A 15,699-nucleotide genomic window follows, 5' to 3' on the forward strand; every position below is an offset into this window, starting at 1 on the left:
CTCTATTTCTCTCTTCCTCTATCCTTTTTTTATATTTTAGCCTCTATTCCTCTTCCACCTTTCCTATCTTCTTTCCTCCCCTCCCCTCTTCTTTCTCTCAACGTTTGCTTTCCTCTTCCCAATCTTTTCCTTTCCTCTCCAGCTGTGGGTGGGGACACTCGCCCTGCATGCGGGGGTACATTTTGCCACGTGCACACTTACTAATGCTGGGATCAGGTCGGGACCACCTTCACGTGGAAGTGAAACATTAGAGTGGTACCCCGACTTAGATAAAAGCTGTACACTGTGTGCAGTAGTTGATTACACAGCGTCGTCCTATAAAAATGCAGTCCCGTGTCACTACATATTTTACTTGTTGATGCTGCATTTAGTAGGGACACTGCTGAGCCCGTGCCCACTCAGCCATCAGAAATTTTGGGGCCCCTTACACAGCTTTAGGCATGGGCCCTCTGCCGCGAATTAAGAACCAAGGGGGTCCTGCTGCCGTGAATTGAGAACCGGGGGGTGGTCGCGAATTGAGAAGGTGGGGGGGGGGCCCGGCCCCTTACAGGTGTATTGACGGTAACCCCCTGATGGCGGCCCTGCCCACTCCACCAGTCCAGTGTACCTCCCAGCCACCTCACTCCCAGTGACAGAATAGGGCAACCACATGCAAGTAGTGTGGACCTCATATGTGCACTTAATTAACTCCTTCCGCTCTCCCGTACAATGCAGCTAAGCTGTGGGTTTTTGTAATGTGGGCTCAGTCCAAATACTTTAGAAAACCAACCGCTGGGGAGGAAATCGGATCACTGACCCTCTCACTACTGGTTGACCCTCTGCCAAGCCAGGTAGCACGCTTCATGACCGGTTGCTTTGCACCTTTCACTAGTGCTGGTTACCCATAGTAACTGCATTCCTCCTCCACTTGCTGAGTTGACCCTTTTGTAGTGGCTTTGCTTCATACCCCACATGTGCTTTACTGACCCTGTTCTTTCACATGCCAGAGACCATCATTCACCCCTTTGGAATGACTTCAGACCAGGCCTGAAACAGTTTGATAACTTTACAGCAACTTTTCATGGCAGAACAGACAACAGGCATAAACTAATTAATGGTGGTGGCTGCCCAGGCATACCTTTGCAGTTACTAATCAACAGCTGGTGATCTCCAATGACTGGTAGTTTCCAGCAGAACACCAGCATCTTGTGCTGATTCTTGGGCTCCTGGGCTCCATGTACTGTTGTGTTCTCTCATTCTCAAGCTCCCGCAGCCACCTTGAGGGCCCACTGAATTTATATTTATGTATGACACAGGATGGAAGGCTGGCCCAAGGAAAAACGCCTGGGAAATGAGGTACTGAAAATTAACCCTTTCCCCTGCCTGGGCGAGCCAACTACTTTTCTAGTGCAGTGCACTGTAGGCAACCTTTCATCTACCCACCCAATTGCTCTCCTTTTCTCTCCTGTAATTTCCCCTTGTCTCCTCCATTCTCCTTGATCTTTTCCTTTCTTTACTTTTCCTCTCTTCTATCCTCCTGTTCTCTCTTCGCCTTCCCTCCCCCCTCTCTTTTCCTCTCCTTTCCTCTTTCTTTTCTCTCCTCGTTTCTGCTATGCCACCACTCCTTTCTCCACTTTATATTTTTCTAGGCTATGGAGAAATGTGTGGATGCAGGTCTAGTGAGGTCTATCGGAGTCTCCAATTTTAACCGAAGACAGCTTGAACTGATTCTTAACAAAGCAGGACTCAAGTACAAGCCAGTGTGTAACCAGGTATCATGTCTTAAATTCAAACTGAACATTTCTTTTAAAAATATATCCAAAACAAAAAGGTATGCAAAGTCCTACAGTTGATTTTCTTTAGAAAGTAGTCACAACCTGAGTAGAAAAGCCTGTCCACTGCTAGTATAGTGCAGAGAAGGACCCTTGCTCTGTTTGAAGTGGCCTTTTTGCAAAAGTCTGACACGCCCTTGCTGAGTCCGAGCTAGATGTCTCCAATCAGCAATGCTAGAGACATTTCCTTATCAGTTTCAGAGTATGTGCATAATTAATAATAATCTATATTTTGTGCAGGGCAATGATCCTGAACAACCTCCTTTAAGCTGCACCGTGCCCTGTTCTTGACTAGTGTAGTCCAGATGTAACCCAATAACCTTGACCGTTGAGACCCCAGATACTCCACCCCTTAATTGTCCCCCCACTTAACTATAGAGTAAAGAGACCACACCTTCGCTTTGGAGTAAACTGGCCACAACAGCCTATTTTATTAAAACATAATCGTATAAAAACTCCAACTTAAATGAAACATAAATATCCAACACATCAATCACATACAATAACCCCACTCTGTTGGTCTTTTCTGGCAGCCCCCCAGTCTCCACCATTTATACACCATATACCAGTATGAACAATGCACTGCGAGCAAACATTAACCTTAGGCCTCCAGTCCGTGTAGTACGCTCGGAGACAACCCCCGCCCGCAGTGCAAACATTACCGTATACCAACTAACCTTTCGCTGGAATACACCTAAGGGGCCCATAATACTGATGAGCCCCCCACCCCCGTTTTCACACGTTTTCTACTGCCACCATAAAAGACCAACAGAAATAACCGCCACAGCCCGAAAGGATGACACCTCCACCTTTAAGGGCCCCCACACACCCTCAGCGCTCTCTGAATCCCTTCCTGTATCCCCATAGACCAAAGAGCAATCCCCACATCCGTCAGATGAACCCCGTCCCTCCTCAGATACATGCCCACGTTGGTCTCCAGTTCCTGATGGCGTACCACCAGGCGCGCCACAAATTTGCCCACCACCCAATTAACCCGAGTCCTGGCTCTATTGAGCCTGGTCACGGACCGAGCCCTGCGCCACTGTGTGCGGGCAACAATGTCCGACCACACCAGCACTGTCCCCGGAAAGGCCGCTCGCAGCCGCTCCATGTCCGCTTTGATGTCCGTAATCAGAGCCCTGATTTTACGGACACCAAAATCATTCCCCCCCGCGTGTATAACCAGAACATCGGGGGGCCTGTCCAGTCGGCGTACCTCTCCACCTCCGGGAGCACCCTATCCCACATCATCCCCGGTATCCCCAGCCACCTCAACACTGCCTCCCTCCTGGAAATACCCAGCTGCCTGCCTTCTGGCCTCGCATCAGCCCTCCTTGCCCCCCAGCAAACATATGAATGTCCGAAAATACAGACGAGGCGTGTAGTCCCTCCATCTGAAATGAAACAAACAAGCCACACTGCTCACCAATGAACACCAACACCCGGTAAACCAAACGTAAGAAAACCCCCACCTGTTAGATCTCCCCCCCCCCCCCCCATTAACCGACCACTAACTGTGGCCGCACATACGACCGGAACCTCCGAGATTCCCACCTCCCGATCTTCCGTACTGCCGCCTCGTTCATCCCGCACCTGGCAGCTTCGGTAGCCGCCCCGATACGGAAGGAGTGAGACGAAAACGCGGAACTGTCCAAGCCCATTTTTTGCAAGCACCTGCGAAAAACCGCCACAAATTGGTACTTTGACAAGAAAGACCCATCCTCGTGCCTAAGCAACGGCCCGCCCCCTTCCGGCCTGACCCCCAGCTGACACCGGACACGCTCTGGCCCCCGGCAAGGAAAAAAGAACCACGTCCACCCCTCTACCCCTCTGGTCGGTTTTCGATCTGCGCAACCGAATACCCACCTTCTCCTCCGATATCCACACATCTTCCTTCATCAGCCCTCAGGCGAGAAGGGCTAACCAATTCGCTGATGCGGAACGCCAGCGAGAAGGCCGCCGTGAATAGCAGGCATTCATAACGCCCAGTACACACCCCGTCCAAGGCCTCCCCGATACCTACCAAATTGGAAAAAGAGACAGGCCTCCTGGCATCCTGAACCTTGCGCCCTTTACCGCCTGTTTCACCCAAAAGTCCTTGGTCCAATCCACCCCCCCCCACCAGCTTGAAAAAGAACGCCAAACCCGCCAACTTTTTCTCAATGGCGGACACGGACACCCCTCGCTCCATGTTCCTGGCTACAAAATAAATTACCTGCAAACGATCATCCGGCCCCCCGCTAGCAACCCCAGCTTCGGCACCCAACTCCAACCATTCCTTCCATACCTTGGTGTAGGCCGACCATGTGGCTGTGCTAACGGACTGCTTTATCCACGAGGCGGCTATTCCAGCGCCAGCTCCCAAATCCAGCCCGGGCACGGGACCCCGACAGCCTCCGCGGCCGGGGCCAGCTCTCTGAACTTGTCCCACTGAAAACGAGACAAGGAGTCAGCCAGCGTGTTCTCGACGCCCGGGATATGCACGGCATAAATGAAAATGTTCAGTTGCAAACACCTCAACACTAAATGCCGCATGAGCCGAATGACCGGTTGTGACGACGCGGACATGCGGTTCACTACCTGGACCACGCCCATGTTGTCACAATTCAGCCAAAGTTTAAGGTTGCTGCAGGCCTCCCCCCAAAGCTCAATGGCCAACACCACTGGAAAAAGTTCCAGCAGCACTAGGTTTCCGGAGAAAGCCTGCCTCCACCCAAGACTTAGGCCAAGGCTCCGCGCTCCACTGCCCCTCAAGGGACTTCTTCAAAGAAAGCCCCATAGCCTGTGGACCCTGCCGCATCCGTCACCAGTTCCACGTCGAAATTACTCACCGGACTGGACAGCCACATCGACCTGCCATTGTAGGATGTCAGGAACTCATACCATACCTTCAAGTCCTCCCGATGATCCTTAGACAGGTGAATGAAATGAGTGGGGGCCTTCGCCCCTGCCGTAGCCACCGACAGCCGTCGGCAAAAAATTCTGCCCATGGGAATGATCCTACAGGCAAAATTTAGTTTACCCAGCAGCGACTGCAAGGTCCTCAGCTGCACCTTCCGCAAGCCCTGAAACTCCCTAACTTCCGTTTTCATGGCCTCAAGCTTATCCCTGGGAAGGCGACACTCCATTGCTTCCGAATCGCACTATACCCAGGAAACTAATCTCCGTCGTGGGGCCTTCCGTCTTGTCGGCCGCCAATGGCACGCCAAAACGTCCCACAATGTGCTGCAACGTTGACAGTAGAGTCGCACACACACCAGAGGAAGGCGGTCCCACGCAGAGGTAGTCATCCAGATAGTGAATGATCGAGTCCAGGCCCGACACATCCCTGACCACCCATTCCAAAAAGGAGCTGAAGGTCTCAAACAACGCGCAGGAGACGGAGCAGCCCATGGGTAGGCACTGGTCAACATAATATTGGCCCTGCCAGCAACATCCCAACAGCCTAAAACTGTCGGGATGCACCGTCAACAACCGAAAGGCGGATTCGATGTCCGCCTTGGCCATGAGAGCCCCACGTCCGTACCGCCGCACCCACCGGACCGCCGCATCAAACGACGTGTAAGACACCGTGCAGGCTTCCGGATCGATAAAGTCGTTGACCGAGCCCCCTTTCGGGAATGACAGGTGGTGAATAAGACGGAATTTGTTCGGTTCCTTCTTAGGCACCACCCCCAACGGAGATACCACCAGCTCCGGCAAGGGCGGGGCTGCAAACGGCCCGCCCATCCGGCCTAGTGCCACTTCCTTGCCCAACTTTTCCCCCACCACCCCCGGATGAAGGAGAGCCGATTTCAAATTCCGCACCACCGGCGGCACCACCGCCAGCGAACACGGTATCTTGAAGCCGTCCCTGAACCCCGAGGACAATAGTTCCGCTGCCGACCTATCCGGGTACCTACTTAGGAAAGGCTGCATCTTTCCCCCCTCACCGGAGTCGTCCCTTTTTTGAGCAGCGTCACCGGCACGCTTTCCTTTTTTAAAACACTTAGCCGCGGGGTGGGAGCCCCCACACCCTGAACACTCGTGTATAAATTTGCACGATCCTCCGAATTTGCAGGCGTTCTCATTGAACTGCCAGCAAACTCCCCACTTCTTCCCGGCCGACAGTCCTGAGGAGGTCGCACCCCCGGCCCCACCTTGAAAAGACTGCGCCGGGGCCTTAGCCGCCGCCATGAGCCGCATCCAGAGGCTGATATCCTTCTGATCCCAGCGAAGAGAGGGCCTAACCGCCCGCCGCTGACGGAACTGCTCATCGTACCTGAGCCAAGCCGACCCCCCGTACACCCGGTGCGCCTCCCCAATGGAATCCATGTACCCGAACAACGCCGAGCAATGCTCGGGGTTCGTCTCGCCGATGGTGCTAGCCATAATGGCGAACGCCTGGAGCCAGTTAACGAAAGTGCGCGGAATCAGCCTATAACGCCTCTTCTCCTCATCCTCCTTTTTAGAATCATCCGGCTTCACCTTATCGAGGTTGAATTTCTCCAACGGCAACAGGGAGAATATCTCTACGTATTCGCTCTTGTAAATTTTGTCCTTGACCTCCTGTTTCAAATGAGCCCCTAGCGGACACTCGTAGCAGATATACACCTCGCCGCATCCGCAATACGTACCAGATCGGAACGAGTCACCACCTCCGGGGCCCCCCCGCCTTTGCCTTCTCCGTCACCACCTGTCCTGCCACCAGGGCCACCGGGGGAAGCTGCGGAGACGCAACCCCCCCAGCGGCCAGAGCACCCCCCCCCAGCCGTGCCCGCAGCCACAGGTGCCCAAGGAGCCACCTGTGGCGAAGGGCCCTGTACCGCAGCCACCCGGCCCAAAAGCTCCCTGAGGCCCCCCACCAATTCATTCAACAAGGCGTCGGAGGCGGCAGGCGCAACGCCCGCCACCACCGGTGCAGCCACCGGCGGCGGAGGTGCAGACACCTCCCCAGCAAGTCACACAATGCGTCAGCTAAAGAGGATACATGTAAGGCAGCGGACTTACCAGGCCTGCCGGGGGACACCCCCGCCGCCGTAGACTGGACCTCCACCGCTGGCTCTCGCTCCGGCTCCTCGTCCTCCTCCTCGTCTTCCGATAGCTCACCCTCCGACCTGTCCTCCCCGACTGGGATCGGTGCGGCCGACAGCCCCCCAGGAGAAGGTGACCTGGAGGCCGTGGAGTCCTCCCTCCGTTCCGGCCGGCCCTTCGCTGCTCCTCTGCCCCGCGTTGCTGCAGCAGGCAGACCACCCGACGCCGGCTCTGTTCCAACCCCCTTCCGATCACCGCTGCCCGATCTCCTCCGCGCTGTGCCCCGCCCACCTGCGGAACCGCCGACCCCACGTGTAGAGGGCCCCGCGGCCGTGCCAGGTGGGTCTGAGGCCTTCTTTTTCCCCCTTGCAGCCCCCGTTCCAGCAGTGGAGGGAGAAGGCGCCCCCCCCCACTGCCCGCAGCCGAGGAAGCGGCGCCAAAACGGCCCGTGGCCCCACCGACGGAGGTTGGCGGCGTGTGTCCTGCTCGGTCCCCTCCGCCTCACTCCTCGTCACCCGCTTCGGCGGGGGGGGGCGACCGCCCCCCCGGTGGGCTCCGAGCCCCCCTTGCTGTCCTGGATGAGGGCCCCGGCGAATAGCGGGCCGGAGGCCGCGACCTCCGCCCGCGTGGGGTCAACTCACTGCCGCCCGATCCGCTCACCTGTTCAGAAACCCACTCCGCTGCGCGCCGCTCCAACCACTCTATACCCCGGTTAGCAGCCTCGGCTCGCAAGCACGAGGTCGACGGACACCATCTTGGATTCGGGAGCAGGAGGAAAAAGCGGTTTCCTCTCTGCTCTCCTGGCTGCAACTGACCTCCTTGGCCCCGCCCCACCCTTTTATAAGGCCACTCCCCTGCCACTCGCATCCAATCCTGCTCCTCCTAACTCCCCCACCCATTTCACTTAACCCTTCCTGTGTCACTAGACACACTGTCATGCCCGGCCCTCTGCTATTCTTGCTGGCTTTTGCTCCGGGCCTCCCTTTACTGTCAATGCTAGCTGTGGGTTTAGATACGTGGTAGTATTAACAGACACACGCACAACCTTCTAAAGTAGTAATGGCAGGACACCATGGAACAGCAAGACGTGCCTGCAGTCCAGTCATCTGACTGCTACTGTCCTGTCACCAGCTTAAGAAAAATTGCAGGTAGAAGCGTAGAAAAATGTAGCATTTGAAATCCAAACTTGCAGTATTTTCCTTCCCCATAAGAATATTTACTTACAATGCGTCTCTGAATTTGCTCGGGAAATGCCAATCCAGGAAGTGTTGCATATCTAAAGCTCAGCACACACATTATAATCTGATTGTTCAATCTCCTTTAGATCTACCAACAAGTATGTCGTGCCGGGCCTGCCTGGTGGGATACAGATTAATTAGAAAGTTTAGGTATTTCCTCATATTGCATAGATTTATTAAATCTAAAGGTGATTATACAAAGATTGTACAGTCAGATTTTAATATGTATGTATGGTGTATGTACTTGGTGCCTACAAAACTTATTTGCCGGCGTATAAGACGACTGGGCGTATAAGACGACCCCCTAATTTTCCAGCCAAAATGTTGGTTTTGGGATATACTCGCTGTATAAGACTACCCCCTTCCTACTAGTCATGCCTCGCCTCACGGTGCCACCATTACATGCCAGACTGTGCCCCATTACATGCCAGACTGTGCCCCATTACATGCCAGACTGTGCCCCATTACCTTATCCCAAGACATGCAGAATCGCGGCCGTACGATTTTTCAAAAGCCGCGCCTTCTACATCTTCTGTTCCGTGATAGGTGGAAACACTCAGCTTCCCAGGAGGCACTGTGTTCAGTGTTCGCCTATCATGGAGGCCCTCTCGTCCGAGGATGAGAGGGCCTCCGTGATAGGCGGACACTAAACACAGGACGAGAGGGCCTCCGTGATAGGCGGACACTAAACACAGGACGAGAGGGCCTCTGTGATAGGCGGACACTAAACACGGGACGAGAGGGCCTCTGTGATAGGCGGACACTAAACACAGGACGAGAGGGCCTCCGTGATAGGCGGACACTGAACACAGGACGAGAGGGCCTCCGTGATAGGCGGACACTAAACACAGCGCCTTCTGGGAAGCTGAGTGTTTCCGCCTATCACGGAACAGGTAGGAGGTGCGGCTTTTGAAAAAACATACGGCCGCGATTCTGGGATAAGGTAAGGTTAGGTTACCGGCGTATAAGACGTCCCCCGACTTTTAAGAAGATTTTAAGGGGTTAGAAAGTCGTCTTATACGCCGGACAATACGGTACCAGTTCTGAGTCTGTTGGGGCAGCTGACATCATATGCAAGATGGCAGCCCATAGCAGCAGTCTCAAGGCTTTCGGATGTCTACACAGGGAAGGATTTTACAGGTTAATAACATGACTAAAATACATTAAAAGCACATATAATCTTATCGGAAGATTGTTCTTGAAATTAATGGTCTGGTGACAGGTTCTCTTTAAATATAATTTCCTAGGAATACAGGGGTAATAAAATAATCCCTTTTGACATATTTGTAATTTTGAAATGAAAGGCAGAGTGGCCTTTTTCTAATTGAAATAATCCGGTGTCTCGACAGATTTGGCAACCCGTTAGATTTTGTAATGGAAGTGGCGTTCCGTCGCCACCAACTTGGTACACCCCCCGCACTCAGGGCCGATCCTAGGCAGGGTGCTCCGCACCCAAGCGCTGCAGAGGTGAGGGCGCCGAAGCTCCAGAGTGCTCCCCTCCCTCCTTCTTGTCTGTGTCCGGAGGAGGAGCGCATGTAGCGGGTGCTGTGGTTCCCCATTCCGCTTGCTCTCTCCGCTGGCAACTGACAAGAGCGCATACCTCCCGCTGTCCCCGGAATTCATACCTTCCGGTACTAGGCTCCACTAATTATTCTGTCCGCTGCGCGTGGAGCAGTCTGTCTGCCCCGCCCCCTCTGCGTGTTTCGGCTCTTCTCCCATAGGCGGTGTGATGAGAGGCTTCAGGGTTGGCCGGAGCTGCTGCCAATCATCCAGTGCAGTCCCAGAAATGCTCTCCGAGTGCCACCCTCCTAGTAATGTCTGGGGGGCTCTTTCTAACAGAAGCCCTCTCTGTGTGCATTAGAGAGACCCCCCTCCAGGTCCCATTAGTGTACTCATTTTCTTTATTGTTAAAAGACCATGGGAAGATCCCAGGGTAATGAAGACTTCTTAGGCCTCGTACAGACGACCCAACATGTCTGATGAAAACAGTCCGCGGACCGTTTTCATCGGACATGTCCGCTGGGATCATTTGGTCTGATGGCTGTACACACCATCAGACCAAATTCCGCGCGGACAGAATACGCGGTGACGGCGACGCGGCGACATGTGCGTGAACCCAGAAGTTCAATGCTTCCACGCATGCGTCGAATCACTTCGACGTGATGCGCGGGTTCTCGGGCCAGCGGACATGTCTGATGAGTCGTACTGACCATCGGACATGTCCGGCGGACAGGCTTCCAGCGGACATGTTTCTTGGCATGCTAAGAAACATTTGTCCGCTGGAAACCTGTCCGGTTGGCCAGAAAATTGTCCGGTCGGCCCTACACACGACCGAACATGTCTGCTGAAACTGGTCCGACGGACCAGTTTCAGCGGACATGTTTGGTCGTGTGTACGAGGCCTTAGGGGAGCATCTCTGTGTTTGAGAGGAGTTAGTAAGATGATTACGCCCATGTGGGGGGGCGCCAGAAATATTTCTGCACCCAGGTGTCTGTGACCCTAGGATTGGCCCTGCCCGCACTCGTCCACAGTAAGGATATGGTGAGAATGCAGCAAGAGGACATCTTGTTACACCCACCAGAGTCTTGCATTTCACACTTATTTTTAATGGTAAACTCAGTTTACATCGTGAAATTCTGTATTTTGAATGTTTTGATGTTGATTTTTCGAAGCAATGTTCCGTCAGATTAGCAAACCTGTGATATCAGCAGGTTTGCCGCTGCTTTTAAAATTCAACATCTGAACAGTAAGACAGATTTTTAAATGCTGTGGGGCAGATCCAGAGAGAGAGTATGCCGGCGTATTTACTGATACGCCGGCGTACTTTCAAATTACCCGATTCGTATCTTTAGTTTGAATCCTCAAACCAAGATACGACGGCATCTGGGTTCGATCCGACAGGCGTACGGCTTCGTACGCCTTCGGATCTTGGATGCAATACTTCGGCGTCCGGTGGGTGGAGTTCACGTCGTTTTCTGCGTCGGGTATGCAAATGAGCTTTTTCCAACGATCCACGAACGTACGCGCCACCGTTGCATTCTCTTACCTCGTCTCTAGTCGGATTTTCCCGGCGTATAGTTAAAGCTGCTGTTTTGCGGCGTATAGATAGACTTGCCATGTTAAGTATGGCCGTCGTTCCTGCGTCGAAATTTGAATTTTTTTTTTTTTTTGCGTAAGTCGTCCGTGAATAGGGATGGACGTAAGTCACGTCTAAGTTCAAAAATGACGCGCTTCATTTAAATGAATCACTCCCCCTGATCGCCGATTTGAATTCCGCCGCCAGAAATACACTACGTCGCCGTAACTTTCAGCGCAAAATCTTCCTGGATTCGGCTTAAAGCCAGGTAAGATACAGCGGCGTAGCGTATCTCTGATACGCTGCGCCGATCCATTTCTATGTGGATCTGGCCCTGTATTTCACTATATACGCTCTGTTTACTGTTAAAATAAGTGTGGAATGCAAGACTCCGGTGGGTGTAACAAGATGTCTGCTTGCCGCCTTCTCACAGTAGCCTTAGGCCCCGTACACACGACCGAGTTTCTCGGCAGAATTCAGCCAGAAACTCGATCGGAGCTGGATTCTGCCGAGAAACCCGGTCGTCTGTACACTTTTGGCCGAGGAAACCGACGAGGATCTCGTCGGGCCAAATAGAGAACATGTTCTCTATTTCCTCGTTAGTCAATGAGGAAACTTGGCTCGCCGAGATCCTCGGCGACTTCACAAGGAACTCGACGAGCAAAACGATGTGTTTTGCCCGTCGAGTTTCTCGGACGTGTGTATGGGGGCCTCACTGTGGATGAGTGTGGGGTGTAGCAAGATCGCAGCGACGGAACGTCACTTTCGTTACAAATTCTGACGGGTCGCCTAATATGACGAAACAAAGTGTCCCTGAGAAATGTGTAGAAAATATTTTTTCTGTGTACAAATAAACTCTTTTTTTTGGTTACTGGTGCCCCCTCTACAGGTGGAATGTCATATCTACCTGAACCAGAGAAAGCTTCTGGAATTCTGCAAATCTCAGGACATTGTTCTGGTTGGGTACAGCGTGCTTGGATCTAGCAGAGATGAGAGATGGTGAGGAGGCCCATAAATATGGCTGTCCACTAATAAAGCGTTATCTCATGTTGTAGAATTTTTTTATATATATATAAGCAGGGCTGGACTGGGACAGACATTTGGCCCTGGACTTCATTCAGACTGGCCCACTTTGACAGGTCTCTCCCATGGCGGCTGGGCAACTCCCACACAATAATAAATAATAAAAAAAAAAAATATATATATATATATATATATATATATATATATATATATATATATATATATATATATATATATATATATATATATATATATATATATATATATATATATTTATGGTCGTTACCCTCTGACCGAGAGAGATGTGGATCACATAAACACGCGACAAGACTTACAACATAAATAGACCTGAAGTGTGCCTTGGTGGTCTGGTCAGTATGCCAAGAAAAGGGGGCATACCCAAGGTAAGTAATGGGTAGTTAATTGAAGAAGGACATGCTGAGAAGTGCCCTGAAAAAGGGAAGGGCGGGAGGGTGTCGAATGCGATTGAATGTGCAGACTCACGGACATGAGGTGAGCTGGAAAGAGTCGGCCCAGTGACGTGTAGTACTGCACACTGAACCGACAAAGAGCATGTGTGAGTGGGCTGCTTAAATACCCTCCGGGCTCCTCCCATAAACTCAGGCCACCATACTGGCCTTCTTATTTATGGTCGTTACCCTCTGACCGAGAGAGATGTGGATCACATAAACACGCGACAAGACTTACAACATAAATAGACCTGAAGTGTGCCTTGGTGGTCTGGTCAGTATGCCAAGAAAAGGGGGCAAAAGACTCAGATAGGGAAATAGTTTATATTGATTTCTTGTATTTATTGAGCCAGCTTGGTAAAGGCTTGTGCCATTCCTTCATGAGGATTTGGGATGTATGTGGCAAAACAAGGAGACTTCCATCAGCCTGGTATCTTGATTACGTAGTCTGGTACTCCCTGTTGGGAGGCAACTGAGACTGCTCCAATTCGGAAAGAATGTCCAGAGAACTGACTGGGGTTTGAAGCCCAAGTTACTTAGGAGGATTCTGACATGCTTGACACACTGGCTGACACTCAGGGAGCTGGTTTAGAAAGGGTAGCAACGAGCTACCATCAGATTGGCTGGGTAGATGGAGCAGTAGTGGGTCGAACACCGTCACTGGGCGTCAGGCGTTGTCAGTCTGAAACAGGTTGATGTCAACCCCAGGGGCTGGTTTGTTGCGTTTGCAGACTGTGAGAGTGTAGTGGTTCGAAAGCGAGTCGGGTGGCGTCGGAGCAGTGTGTGACTGCCGGAGCCGCTGACTAAATTCACTAGGTTGTAGGGAACCGTAGAAGGCCTGGTAGATGGCTGTTGGGTGACTAGACTGGGCAAAGCGCTAAACAGGGAACGAGTAAGGATTTTAGACATGTCCCTAAAGAGGGGACTCTTGAAAGGTAGGTGCTTGCCACTGACTACAGGTTGGTGCTTCTGTATGCCCTGTAGGAGGGACTTGACTGCATGGGCTCGAGAATACTGACGGTTTACTGGGGTCCTGCAGGGACAGGAAATGCTGGATGCCATCTAGATATGGCGTGATAGTATTGAGAAATGGTCAGCTGCATGTGGCAATACGATATGAAGGCTAGGATGTGTCCAACTGCTGCTTCGGGGCAAGGGGCCAAAAATTTGCGATTAGTGTTCCAAGCAGTGCGATAGGCCTTCAGTGTGTTGCGTGCCAAGGAGTGGTTAATAAGTTGGATTGCGTTGGCGAGATGCGACTTCAGTCCATCGTCAGCAATGTCCATGGTGGGACAGGGATAGTTGTTGGGTCGGCTCCAGGCTCTTGCTGGAAAAAACATTCCAAGGTTGGAATAGGAAAGCGCATCAGCTGCTGCATTTGCCTGGAAAAGGTCTACATAAGATATTAACTGGTGACGGAGTGACAGCTGCGCGAGCCTGCGCAGGAAGTGATGGGGAGTGACTTAGATCTATCTTAATTGATGATGTCGGCTGTGGCCTGATTGTCTGTGGTGAAGAACAGTGTCTGTCCTGTTCAAGTGTGGTCCCAGACCTGGGCAGCTGCCACGATGGGGTGCAGCACGAGGCGTGATGAAGACTGGGTGAAGCAAAAATTTAAGAGAATTTCTGGGGGCCAAGGTTTGGAGAACCAGTGGCGGCCTAAAAAATGGCTGCAAAGCCTTTGGTGGCTCGGCTGACACTGCCGGGATGAAGATTGAAATGATGTTCTATCAGGTGGGGAAGTTGTCCCACATAGCTAAGTCTGCTACTGATGCTTGGTCTAGTTTGAGAACTTGGACTGGATCTTGCATTGGTGTGAGAAAATCAAGACAATACACAGGTGCTCAACAAGACGATATACATGCACTCGCAGGCCAACGTGCACTCGCTGGTGCTGGATGAAAACCTGAACTAACCGCAGGGAAAAAACTGAGAAAAGATGAGTGGCCCGCGTGCCACTGAAGATGAATGGCCAACTGGGTGCCACTGTGTGTTTGTGTGGCTGATTGTTTGTCACTGAGGTGTGTTTGCAAGTTTAGTTTGTATTCGGGTTTGCACGTAGGTGCGTGCCGCTAAGTGTTTTATACTACTGCAGACAATATTGTGCGGTTGCAAGGGTGTCAGTGAGTGTCAGGTTGCTGGGACGATATTGTGTGGTGGCAGGGGCCTTGAGTATGAAGGTTTGATGGTATTGGTGGTTGCAAGGGTCTCAGTCGTTTGCTGAGACGATATTGCATGGTTGCAAAGGTGTCGATGATTATGAGGTTTGTTTTGAGATGGAATGGTGTGGTTGCACAGGTCTCAACAAGTGAGGGGTTGCTGAGACGATGTTGCGGTTTGCAATGGTCTCAAATGAGTGTCGGCCGCTGAGACAACTTTGTATGGCTGCAAGGGTCTAAATGAGTGTCAGGTTGCTGAGACGATATTGCATTTGCAATGGTCTCAAATGAGTGTCAGGTTGCTAAGATGACTTTGTATGGCTGCAAAGGTCTGAACGGCTGTCAGGTTGCTGAGATGAGATTGTGTGGTTGCAAAGGTCTAGAAGGGTGTGAGGTAGCTGAGATGATATTACATTTAGCAAGGGTCTCAAATGAGTGTGAAGTTGCTGAGACAATATTCCCCTTTATTTTAATTTTTTATGAAAACGACTGTGAATGAAACGCTGGTAAACATGAGTTACCGCATCTGGCAGTGTTTACAAGCTGTTACAGGCATTGGCGTTTCGAATGCGTTTCGAATGCCTCTGAACATCCGTCTGAACCCATTTTTTTTTTTTTTTTTTTTACCAACAGCAGTGTACATGAGGCCAAAGATGATTTGTCTGGCTGCAAGGGTCTCAATGAATGCCAGGTTGCTGGGGCGAGACTGTATGGTCACAAAGGTCTTTGACGAGTGGGAGGTTGCTCATGACAGTATTGCGTGGTTGCAAGAGTCTTGATGAGTGTGGGGCTGCTGAGACGGTATTGTGTTTGCAAGGGTCTGAACTATGGTGTGAGGCTGCTGAGACGGTATTCCGTGGTTGCAAGGGCCTTGATGAGTGTGGGGCTGCTGAGACGGTATTGCGTTTG

General features: G+C 51.8%; 1 protein-coding gene across 1 annotated transcript in view; it reads left to right on the plus strand.

The window, feature by feature from the left end:
- LOC120921837 (prostaglandin-E(2) 9-reductase-like) overlaps positions 1-15,699 on the plus strand; it is a 63,198-nt gene that overhangs the window by 30,349 nt on the left and 17,150 nt on the right. Inside the window, exons 5-6 of the mRNA XM_040334324.1 lie at positions 1,629-1,751; positions 12,028-12,137. Of these exons, the coding sequence (XP_040190258.1) occupies positions 1,629-1,751; positions 12,028-12,137 (233 nt within the window). The remainder of the gene's footprint in view (positions 1-1,628; positions 1,752-12,027; positions 12,138-15,699) is intronic.

This window comes from Rana temporaria, assembly GCF_905171775.1.
Source record: "Rana temporaria chromosome 4 unlocalized genomic scaffold, aRanTem1.1 chr4y, whole genome shotgun sequence".
Taxonomy (NCBI): Eukaryota; Metazoa; Chordata; class Amphibia; order Anura; family Ranidae; genus Rana; species Rana temporaria.